This window comes from Ctenopharyngodon idella, chromosome 13 (genome assembly GCF_019924925.1).
Source record: "Ctenopharyngodon idella isolate HZGC_01 chromosome 13, HZGC01, whole genome shotgun sequence".
Taxonomy (NCBI): Eukaryota; Metazoa; Chordata; class Actinopteri; order Cypriniformes; family Xenocyprididae; genus Ctenopharyngodon; species Ctenopharyngodon idella.
Genome location: NC_067232.1, coordinates 8,116,307 through 8,128,905, shown reverse-complemented (window position 1 = coordinate 8,128,905; position 12,599 = coordinate 8,116,307). Strand labels below are relative to the sequence as shown.

The window sequence follows — 12,599 nt, the reverse complement described above, 5'->3', positions numbered from 1 at the left end:
AAAATGTCCTGCATTTATTCACCATTTTAGGTCTTCATTTGTAAAGTATTGCAGCAGGAATGCTGCCTGTCCTGTTCCTGTGTTTATTTTATAGGGTAGTTCTGCTTCTTTATCTTCTTTTTTTATATTATATAAATTACATTTTTATCTTTGCAGAGATATTTGTGTACTTTTTAGAAGTTGTGAACTCATTCATTATCAGTGGAATGTGTTTGTGTAAGAGATGTTTATATCAAGCTTGATCTATCCTGGAGTTGTTTGTTAGATCATTACATTTTGCTTTGTCAGGACTGACTGCGCAATGCTTTATTTAGGAAGGGCGGTGGAAGACCCGGGGGCAGTTCAATCTCTCAGCAGTTTCCTTGAGTGGAAGCTCCATCCTTTCAGCTTTTTTAAACTATTTCCCCCTTTTTAAAACTGAGATATCATCACCTTAAGCAGTAGAATGAACAAGTAAGATAACTTGCATCCCATTTCCTTTAACCACCATTTTAAGTTGTCTAAATTGCACATGAGTTAGGCTGAACTGATCAACAAAGTTTTGGAAGAAATCTTCTAATGTTCACTGCTTGATCTTGTATTGAGTAGAATCAATGGGAGCTTTTAGTGAGACAGTGACTGAATTGACCCTTCGCAAAGACCCGCCCCCCTTAGTTATTGTTGCTTTGTCCGACAAGCCATGGCGCCCTCACGCCACACAGAGTGAAAAATACATCGCGGAGCAAAGAGGACACTGACAACACGTCGACACACAAGTCAGAGCAGGTTACTTATGATATTAAACAAAGTCCCAACTTTTAAACTGTGTAATTTCTTAAGAAAATCGAACAATAAAACCCGTTTTGTGGCTCTTTAATGTGTCGTGACAGATTGCTGTAGCGCCTCAGCTCAAGCAGCTCGTAAACCGATAATCTCTTCCTACTAGTTAATTTATAGCATCAAATAAACATGAGAAGGAATGTTGTTTCAAACGCGGAAAGATGTCAGTACACACCATTTTTCAAGTTCAAGTCCACCGAGGTTAATCTTCTAACTTCTGACTGCTTTGTCGGACAAAATGGCGGATTCAGCGTTATGACTGGTTAGATCGCTTGTCAATCAAACTCCCGGCAAAGGGTCAATTGATGGCGATACTTTAAACTGGTGAGTTTGTAAATTAGCTTAGTGCTTAAGGCCCCGTCCACACGGAGACGAGTTTCTGTGAAAAAGCACAAATTTTGTATCGGATAGGCATTTCATCCACACGGATCCGGCGTTTTTGGAAGGTGAAACCGCTATTTTTTGAAACCGGATCCCAGAGTGGATAAATCTGAAAACACAGTCTTTGCGTTTTCGTGTGGACAGTCTATCCGTATATTTTGTGAAACGATGATGTCATCACCCCATGTGTCGACCCTAGTCAGACGCTGCTAACAGCACAAAACAACAACAACAACAATAGCAGACTCTATGCTTATGTTCATGCTGCAGAAGCTACTGAGCCAAAATAAAGCGTTATTTCTAAGCTTTACTATAGTTTGTATACAGCGCGCAAGGTTTATGCGCATGCTCCAAGTCTTATTCGCTGTTTTAAGTGTATCTCTGTGGCAGAATTACAGCGCCACGTACTGGTCTGGCATGTATACTACATCATTTTGAGTCGTTTCAGTGGTTTCGTGTGGACGCAGATATTTCTTGAGATGAGGAAAAAAAAAAAAAGATCGGATTGGGTAAGCTCTGGCTTCGTGTGGACGTAGCCTTAGTCAGTGGTTTTACCTTGAAGTCTGGCAACAGGTTAACCAGACAAAACGTATTATGTTTTTGCAACTTTGTGTCAGGACGTCTCTGATTAAGGTAATGTGTAAAAGCCTCCATAACCAGTTCACATGGTGAGGAGGTCAAAATTGGTCTTTTTACAGCCATAAAAAAGTTTATGGCTGTAATTTGTCATGTATTGTTTTCTACAGTATTGGCTTTTACGTGGGCATAAGAAAACTATTTAAATAATAATATGATCAGCAATTTTATACTTTTATTTGGTAAAATAAGTAAGCAGATTAAGCAAAACGTGGTTATAATAGGTAAGAGAATGCAGACTTTGGACCCCCTGAATATGTACAGTAGAAATTCACAGTATGCATACAAAAGTGCCAACGCAGCTGCCTTTTTGATAAAAATTAAAGTTTCCTTACTCAGTCACCAGTAAACTCTAGAGAGAGACTGTTGTTTAAAGCTGCACTTTAATCTTTATTTGATGCTAATAGTAATTTGAGATGAATTACTAGCTCATGATCCATGAAATCAAGAAACTTTCCAGTGCCGCCCTAGCAGGACTTTTGAGGATGATTGAAAACAGAGATGTTTTGGGTAGTCACTTTGGCTTTAACCACACCCATTTTGGGCCCTGCCTGGATTTTCTTCCCTCATAGTTCAGTGGAGAGAGTGAGTCATCAAAGTGGTTGGTTTACTGCCTGTCCTGCTTCACAAAATTTCCCCTCTTTAGAACTGTAGACCTATTTTTTTTGTTTTGTTTTGTTTTTTTTGCACATGGCAGTTAAACTACTTGAATGTTCCAGGCCTCCTACTCCAAACAGCATACTGTCCAGATAATTAATGCTATTTTCACTGACATGCAAGGGCCACCTTTGCAGTAGGCAAATATTTGGCAGCTTTTAATTCTAATTCTTTTCCCCCCCAAGAGCTTTTAGCCATCCTAAAAAAAGGCTTGAATTAAATAACACATTATCAAAGTGTTGTAGTCTGTGTTTCCTTTAGCTTTAATCAATAGAGAATCTCCTGTCTTGGCATCATAAAACAAGCTAAAATGGGCTATAATGCTGGATGACTGATCTACAGATGTTATTTGCATAGACCTAAAGTGTTATGAAGACTCAACACTGCTTCTGTTTCTCCAGGTATCCGTTATAGCACAGAGGTGTCAGTCGATGAGGTGAAAGCCCTTGCCTCACTAATGACATACAAATGTGCAGTTGTAGGTAAGTTCTGTGCTTTAATTTGTTTGCTTGTGGTTGTTAGTATGAGCACATAATCATCCACATAAACTATGCTCTCAACAGATGTGCCTTTTGGAGGAGCTAAAGCTGGAGTGAAAATTAACCCAAAGAATTACTCTGTGAGTGTTTTCATGTTCCCTGCGTAATTATGATTTCATAATTAAATCATTTTCAGTATTAATTACACTCTCTAATTTAAATATACCTGAAAAAAAATGAATGGCTATGTTTATATTTTATTTGTATTTATTTATTTATTTTTTGTTTGTTGTAGTGTCTTTAAAGAGCTAGAATATAATTTCCAGTGCAGCTGCATTTGTCTATGATATTTATTATTAAAGATTTCTCTGAGAGAAATCCTACAGGGTTTAATGCCTGTGCTGTTAAAGGGATAGTTTACCCAAAAATTATTTACTCACCCTCAAGCCATCCTAAGTGTATATGAGTATCTGCTTTCAGACAAACACAATCAGAGATATATTTAAAAATATCCTAGCTCTACCAAGCTTTATAATGGTAGTGAACCGGGGGCCTGTTTTGAAGATTGTTTTGTTTTTATGCAGTAAGCTCACTTAAGGACATGTTTAGGGAGATTTTTACTAGAAAAGGCATTGAATTTTTATCATATGTCAGTGTAAAATATTTTGTATAATATTAACTGCAATGTTTTTTTCTTTTTGTTTGGTTTTTAATTTTATTGTATTTATGCAACTCTTGTATTTTTGTAACTCTTTTTTTGCCATAAAGATAGCCTCAGATGCTGACATGGCATACGTGTATACTTCCATATTATTAAACACATTACAGTAATTGATGTTTCTTAATTGTTTTCTTTCCTTACATAGGACACAGAACTGGAGAAGATCACAAGAAGGTTTACCATTGAATTGGCTAAAAAGGGCTTCATTGGTGAGTTTTGAGCAGGCACTCACTGAATCTGCTCCCGAATTATGCAAAAAGCTCAGCAGAATTGGAATGCCATTCATGTGCTAAAGTCTACACATCCCTCATTCCTTGTGCATGTGTATTAAATATTTTGCCTAATATTATTATGTTTTGTCCACCTATAAAAATGAATAGTCTTCTGTTTAACACATTGTATTCATTTGGTAGATTCTGCAGAATTTCCCCAAGTATCAGTGCTGCAAATACAAAATAAATCTGTAGATTTTATCAAGGCCTACAGTGTTACAGAAAAATATGATCAGTTTTTACAGTTTTTTATTTATAATGCATTTATAGTGAACAGTACTTTTATCAATATTTGTTGTTTCCTAATGACATCTGATAAGCATATTTTACTATTTGGACTACAATGAGACAGGAATTCAATTGCAGATTAGACACAGTCACACTCAGGAACAATAGTCAGGTAATACTTGGCATCAGATAGCATAGATTAAACGGCTATTGACACCACTTCTACGTTACAAGTAAGTTTAACCTGTAACCTGAAAGACTATATAAACCGTATTCATATTACATATGTTTAAAGAGCTTGTAATAGAGCCAACATTACTTAGGTAGTTGATGTTTTTTTTAATGCTGGCTTCCCACATTGCTCTCTTACAACACAATGTACATTCTCTTGAAAAACTGCACAGATATTTAAGATAGATACACTCATTTCTGTTTCCTGCGTTAGGGCCTGGCATTGATGTCCCCGCCCCAGATATGAGCACAGGAGAAAGGGAAATGTCCTGGATTGCTGACACGTATGCTAACACAATGGGCCATCATGTAAGTTGAAGAATGTGACACAAAGAGTATTTGTGTAATATGCAACTGGTTTGCTTTAGCAAAATCTATAAAGAAACCTTTTTATTGGTGTGTTTGGCAATGCTGCATTATTATTACCTCATATGCCTATGGACATAGTTTATATATTTACTTATTGTGTTGTAAATGAACTGACAAGCAGTGATATTTTGGTGCTGATAAATTTGTTTTATATATATGCCATGGAATAAAGTGTCCCATTTCAGCAGGATAAGAATGTATTTGTAGTAGAGCATATAGCAAAATTTCATAAAGCATTTGAATTTATTTCTGTAGAAGCACTGTTATTTGTGATAACCAGAGATTTCTCTTTGCTTTTGTGTGTTGATACTTCTGTGAAGCTGACTGTAAACAAGATATTTAGACTGTCATAAAAATGTTTTTCCCCTAAAACATATTTTATAGCATAATATCATAGATAAATGTATGATAAATGCTGTAAGTGCATGCATACAGGTATGTTTTAGATAATTGTATGCATACATTACCTTGATATGGTGCAGTGATTTCTATTATACGTTTTCACATATTGTAGTCATGTTGAAAAATCACACAGGATATCTGTAAGAACTAAAAACAAAATGCTATATTGGTGACTCAGTGCCTAGAGCCTTTACTGTCCCTGACAAAGAGAGTGGTGTTTATGAGACCAGGAGAACAAAGCGCCCCTGTGTTTTTCTACCCTCTACTGACAGACTCTTTCAATACAGTCTGTTCTCCCGTGGCAGTCATTTGCTTTGTCTTGGTAGCCGTGACATTCTGTTCTTTTTGCGAGCTGCCCGGTAGCTAGATATATGAAAGGACGTGAGAGATATACTGAGACAGATTGTTATACTATATACTCATATCTCTCATGACAAGCTAACACAGAGGTCTTATAATTTGCTTTGCAGTTTAGATTATTCTGTTTGAATGCAAACAACATTCTTCTAATGCTTAGATGGGCTCTATGTAATTATAATTCTTCTATATCATTCTTCTTTATCAGGATATCAATGCTCATGCCTGTGTTACCGGTAAGCCCATCAGCCAGGGTGGCATCCACGGTCGTATATCTGCCACTGGTCGTGGAGTCTTCCATGGCATTGAAAACTTTGTCAATGAGGCTGCTTATATGAGCCAGCTGGGACTGACTCCTGGGTTTGGAGACAAGACGTTTGTCATTCAGGTTTGTACATGTCAGAAACACATAAATCACACTTTGATTTTCTTATTTCGATTTAAATGTAGTTTTTAGTCATATCAAATCAGTTGGCTGAAGAATTGCTCTCTTTATGCATTGCATTGTCCAAAATGCACTGGCTGCCTAAAACTTAAATATGTTTTTAAGTATGATTTTTATCTAAAGAAACTGCATTCTGTATATTCTGCTATCATGGTGCTGCTTACAGGCACATTGCACATTACCTCATGACTCTATGCCAGCACTTAGTGTACGCTGACACGGATCATTCTGACTTTGCTTATCTAAGGACTTTAAATATTCAGTGTGTGCTTTTAGACACCCAATCAATATTCATAAGGAATGATTAAAAGAGTGTGAAACCTTCAAATGTTACACTTCCTATGTATCTGATTGAAAACTCTCTAATTTTATGGGAACACTTTACATTAAGGTTTCATTTAACATTAGTCAATTACATTAACATGAACTAACAATTAACAATACTTATACAACATTTATTAATCTCAACATTTGCTAATGCATTTTAAGATCAAAAGTTGTATTTGTCAACATTAGTTAATCCACTGTGAACTGACATAAACATGAACATTTTTATTAACTTAACATTAACAAAGGTTAATAAATGCTGTATAAAAATAGTTCATTGTTAGTTCATGTTAGTTAATGCATTAACTAATGTCAACAAATGAGACCTTCTTGTAAAGTGTTACTAATTTTACTGTATTTTGTGAGATGTCTTTGTAATGTGAGAGAAATTAAAATATATAGTAAATATAAATAGAATTTAAATTACAGTAATAGGGACAGGATGTTTTTTTTTTTAAAGATGCCAAGATGATAATATTGCTCATTCTTCAGCAAGAACATGGTTTAACTCATTCATCTGGTACACTATAAATGTAAAATGTCTACATTGCAAAGAAGTCATTTTATTCATCAGTATCTTTTGTCTAAGTATGTCTAAACATTATTCATACCATACTATATCATACCATAATTCATACTGTAAGTTGAAAAAAAAAAAAATTCCATAAGATCAGAAATAAAAATATAGTGAGCTTATGATTAAACTATTTATCAGTAGGTTAAGAAAATGTAATTTGTATTATCTTTAACTTCTGAAGTAAATGTATTTTATCATTGCGCCTGCTGCACCCATGGTACGGCAGCAAAGTTCCTTGATTATTACGCCGGAATGAGAGTATAATTCCTAGCCATAATGACCTAGAAAATTGCAACTTTTCATTTTCCGTCGATCTTAGTACACGATGTAACTACAGAAGAGTCAAGTTTTAAATAGGAAAAATATCTTAACTCTTTGGTCATTTTTGAGCGAGATGCTAACGGTCTAATCAGATTCAATGAACTATGCTAAGCTATGCTAAAAGTGGTACCGCCAGACCCGGAGATCGGCTGAATGGATTCGAAAACGGTAAAACTCAACTGTTTAACTCTAGGGGAGTTGGAAAATGAGCCTATTTTCAAAAAAAGTGGAGTGTTCCTTTTAAAGATGTTTAGACATTTTCACTTTAGCACATAAGACTGAAATGCTGGCTGTTTTGCAGTGTATTTGGATCTTTAGATATGTTCTTGCACTAAAAACATCAGCATTGCACATTACCTTCAGCTCAGCTGCTAGTCTGAATAATATTTAATGCAGTCTCCTAATTTCTGTGACAGGGTTTTGGTAATGTGGGCCTGCACTCCATGCGTTATCTGCACCGTTACGGAGCAAAGTGTGTGGGCGTCGGAGAGGTGGACGGAAGCATCTGGAACCCTAACGGCATCGATCCCAAAGAGCTGGAAGACTATAAGCTGGTGAGTGTGAACCGCTTATTTCCTTTGAAGCACAGCCACTGGCAGGACACACTAACTGGGGGGCATTCATAATTTTTAAGGGGGTTGGGTGGCTAGGGGGTTTCCCCCTCGGTTAAAATCGGTAAGTGCGCAAATTAGATCTAAGGGGTCAAAGCCCTCTTTTGCCCTATTTTACCCGTTTGTGCCGCCGGGCCTGCTTTATAGTAACGTTCTGGTTGAACCATATGTGCAGTGTAAAAAAAATTCACTGTAAGGCAGCCACCTTGTGGTCATTTAGCAGTACTACATGTGGTATGTGCAACTCTATAATCTGAATTTATTAATATAACACTCTTGTTTTCCAGGCCAATGGCACGATTGTTGGCTTCCCCAAGGCCACCCCATATGAAGGCAGCATTTTGGAAGCTCAGTGTGATATCCTGATCCCTGCTGCAAGTGAAAAACAGCTTACAAAGAAAAACGCCAACAATATCAAAGCCAAGGTCAGAGGTCAATAGAGCCAACCATAACAATAGTCATTTTAATGTACATATATGACTTATTGATTGTGTTATGGCACTCCAGAGAATCTGCAATAAGAATATAAAAAAAATGTTAGACTTCAGAGTAACACTTCTTATTTTCACAGATCGTTGCTGAAGGAGCCAACGGTCCCACTACACCTGAGGCAGATAAGATATTTCTAGAGAGGAATATCATGGTGATCCCTGTAAGTTTTCCAGTCCTAAATGTTCTTTTAATATTAAATCTAAATATAAAGATTTAATATAAATATTTGATTTGCTGTAGTGGTGTAAGTGATGTCCGGAAGGGAAATTTGTTTTTTATGACCCTACACATTTGATTAAAGGATCAAAATATGAGGAAAGTATTTTATATGTTTTATATTACGGTAAATGTTTTAAATAAAAAGGAAAAATAAAACACTAAACTTGGTTATCCAACAAAATTATTATGCAAAAAAGGCAAACTACAGCTACAGGTTTTATTTAACTATGCAAAAAAAAAAAAAAAAAAAAAGCATAGAAAAACACAAAACTCACATGAAAAAGCATACACTGACTACAACATAATCAGTTATTAATATTGGTTCTCTCTTGTTTTTGCATGTGTCCGCACAATTTAGCATGTTTCATTGCATTATAACAAATATAACAAATTACTCCAAGCACAACTACGTAATATGATTACAAAATCTTTAACACCTTTTTAATAATATTTAAATAAAGGTTGAAGATGTCAATTTTCTTAGGCCAGCCGCCCGGACATTATTTTCAGCCACTACTGTATATGCATATATAAAACTTATTTATAGAAGTTTTATATATTTGTTAGATACAAGTATTTCTGTTTATATATATATATAAATAAATATTTATAAAATGGCATTTGATGCTAAAATGGCACTGTAAATGAATAAATACATGCATAAATATTCATATGCATAAATAGGACATGTACCTGAATGCTGGAGGTGTGACGGTCTCCTACTTTGAGTGGCTGAAGAACCTTAACCACGTCAGTTATGGCAGACTGACCTTCAAATACGAAAGGGACTCAAACTACCATCTCCTTAGTAAGTCAAAAAGGAAATGTGATGTGTAGTCATGCAGTAAAACAGCAATGCTACATACACGGAGTGTTTGCTGATAGCATGAATGGTGTAATTGTTTGCAAATCAGTTACCGGTCTTACTGATAATCAGTTAATTTAGTTCTCTGGAAGGGCTTGTTTTGCATTTTCTAATTGCTCTAGACTAGATTATGTTGGAGATGCACTAGAATAGGTCATGTGGTATTTTTGTTCACTTTGTTTATTCTGCTTCCACAAGCAAATACAGTGGCACTGGTGCCCCCTTGAGAGGATCTGGGCATGTATACACATAGAAAACACAAACACGTGCTCTGTCCTGCCTTTCATCTGACTGGCCTAAAATGACCTCCAATTTACTGCTAGTCACATGGTACAGACGGATAGAACAAAGAGGCAGACAGAAATAGGGGAAGACACAGATGGATACTGTCAATACTGCCTGTCCATAAATCCTCCATTTTCTCAAATTATGACATCTCACTGTCATATGAAAAATCTGTTGAATGGTGTGATTTTAGTATATTCATACACTGATGCCATCACCATATTTTATTGCACCCTTTATGAAATATTTAACTAAATCACTCACAGATTTGGATCTCAAAGAAACTGTAAGAGAAGAGAAGAATAAGGATTTTATTTTGGGAAACAACATTTGACCATTACTATCTTAAATCCATGTGTCCGTTTGCTCATTCCTAATGGGGATCTAATGTGTCCTTTGGCAGTGTCTGTCCAGGAAAGTCTGGAAAGGAAGTTTGGGAAACATGGTGGAGCCATACCTATTGTCCCCACATCTGAATTTCAAGACAGGATTGCTGTAAGTATAAATGCAAAAGCTCTTGTCACATAATTTGTCTTTCTTAACCATTTTAAATAAGACTACTAGACCTTTTATGCATTTTTACTCATCTGCTAGGGAGCTTCTGAAAAGGACATTGTGCATTCTGGTTTGGCTTACACAATGGAGCGATCTGCCAGAGTAAGTATATATACATATATCATAATCTATTTAATTTATTTATTTATATATTATTTAAAAATGGTCACACTTTAGATTGGGGTCCAATTCTCGCTATTAACTAACTATTAACTATGACTTTTGCCTCAATTAACTCCTACTTACTGCTTATCATTAGTTAGTAAGGTAGTTAAGTTTAGGTATTGGGTAGGATTATGGGATGTAGAATATGGTCATGCAGAATAAGGCATTAATATGTGCTTTATAAGTACTAATAAACAGCCAATATCATATGCATGCTAATAAGCAAATGTTATTATTTTTTTCTTGTTGCTGTATTAACATTTTTAATAATTATTATTATTATTCTACTTCCAATAAAACTATATGTAGTTTCTTTAATTTTATTTTTTATTATTTTTTAAGTCAAATAATAAATGTAGCATTCCACTACGCTGGCTAGTCACCGTAAGATGTAAGATCTCCCACTTAGTTCTGACATATCAGACCCTGTCAGGTAAATTCAATCTGTAAAATGATTAATGACAATGCCTCGTTAGTCGAATAATTGTTAACATCCCTGATTATGGTTGCGTTAGATGGTATCTAACATTTCTACATGTAAGTTTAATGTCATACTGCATCAATGCCCCTCCAGCACAATCCTTTCTGTCTTTGAACATGGAAACAAACAGATACTCTTACTTGTTACTCACCTAGCAACAGCTTTTGTGTAAGACTGGAATCTGGTAAACAGAGAACAGCATCTATTCATTCATGTTCTATTGTTGCTGTCAGCCTTTTGTTTCTGAATTGGAAATGAGATCGAGCCCATTAAATGGATTCCTATATGATCCACCACACCCAATTTGTGATTTATTGAAAGCATTAGTTATAGGATTTGCTCAGTCAAGTATTTTTTTTCCCCAAGTTCTGTAACATGTTGCTAAGCTAACAGCACAATAGACTGTTTATTTATTCTTTTCCGTATTAAATAAAATATAAGTTAATTTATAATCAACATTTCGATATCCATCTTGGATTTATTTTTTCACTGTGCTCATCACATTGTATTCTTATATTGGCTTCTCCATAAAGGATACATGCAATGCTGCCCTAGAATTTGACTAAAATTAGGTATTGTTGAAGGCAGCATTATTAAGATGCCTTTTAAAAAAATATTCACTTTGAGAGTACATGTATAATGCCTTAAAATGCTGTCTCTGGAGGCAGCGTACTAGTCTGTCTGTGTTTAGGATAGTTTGAAGTATGAAGAGCCTGCTTTATGTAAAATGCTTCTTCGGGAATGATCAGATTGTTCACATAATTCATCTTTCGTCCTTTTAGCAAATCATGCGCACAGCCAACAGGTATAACCTTGGGCTGGACCTGAGGACAGCTGCCTATGTCAACGCCATTGAGAAAGTCTTCAAAGTGTACCATGAGGCTGGCCTTACGTTCACATAGACGGTTGTATTATTCACCTGACTCTGTATATCTAAGTCTGCACAGACCTGAGTCACTTAACCCTACAGCACCTCACGTTTACATTTTATACATCAAAATGTGTCATATCATTTATGCATGTGGTTACCAATATGCATCTTTAGAAGCTTCTATTCTTGTCTAGTTCATCATCCTTTCAAATATTCATAGCTTTTAGAAAAGCCTTTAAGCCAAAGTCCCTTTAATTCACTCTCTTTGTCACATTTCAGAGCATAGTGGGAATGTCTTGCCAGGAAACACCAAAAATCGATAACAATCTAACTTATTTTAGAGCTACAGTATTTCAAAGCTTTGTAATGTTTTCTTTAGGCCATGTGTTAATGAAGTAGTTACTGAAAACATTAAGCCTTATAGTTACAGCCGTAAACTTGAACACTGTTGTTTCTAAAACCAGTTTCTAGAATTTCCAGTTAGTTACTTTTTTCCCCCCACCCATTTTGACAAAAATGTGGTCAATTGGGAAAGGGATACAGGATGAATCTCAGGCTTTTTATATGTTACCAAAATATTGCACATAAATATCTGGTTTTGCTGCTCTTTAGAATAGTCTTCAGTAATAACCCAATGCCTTCATTTAAAAAAAAAACCTTATTGGTAAATGTTTAATTTCTTAACAATATGGAAATGGTAGGGCATATATTTGGGAGAAAATGTTTATTTTTGTCATATTAGCATTTATTATGAATTAGCCTTTGAAAAAAAAAAGACTTTGTATTGCCTTTTTAAATTGTCTAAATTTAATAAAATGTAAATGAAAATGTGA

At 35.4% G+C, this 12,599-nt stretch overlaps 1 protein-coding gene across 1 annotated transcript in view; it reads left to right on the top strand.

The window, feature by feature from the left end:
* glud1a (glutamate dehydrogenase 1a) overlaps positions 1-12,599 on the top strand; it is a 13,935-nt gene extending 1,336 nt beyond the window's left edge. Inside the window, exons 2-13 of the mRNA XM_051916140.1 lie at positions 2,895-2,975; positions 3,057-3,112; positions 3,839-3,902; positions 4,639-4,733; positions 5,761-5,940; positions 7,639-7,776; positions 8,121-8,258; positions 8,405-8,485; positions 9,229-9,352; positions 10,098-10,189; positions 10,289-10,351; positions 11,678-12,599. Coding sequence (XP_051772100.1) covers positions 2,895-2,975; positions 3,057-3,112; positions 3,839-3,902; positions 4,639-4,733; positions 5,761-5,940; positions 7,639-7,776; positions 8,121-8,258; positions 8,405-8,485; positions 9,229-9,352; positions 10,098-10,189; positions 10,289-10,351; positions 11,678-11,797 — 1,232 coding nt within the window. The 3' untranslated portion in view covers positions 11,798-12,599. The remainder of the gene's footprint in view (positions 1-2,894; positions 2,976-3,056; positions 3,113-3,838; positions 3,903-4,638; positions 4,734-5,760; positions 5,941-7,638; positions 7,777-8,120; positions 8,259-8,404; positions 8,486-9,228; positions 9,353-10,097; positions 10,190-10,288; positions 10,352-11,677) is intronic.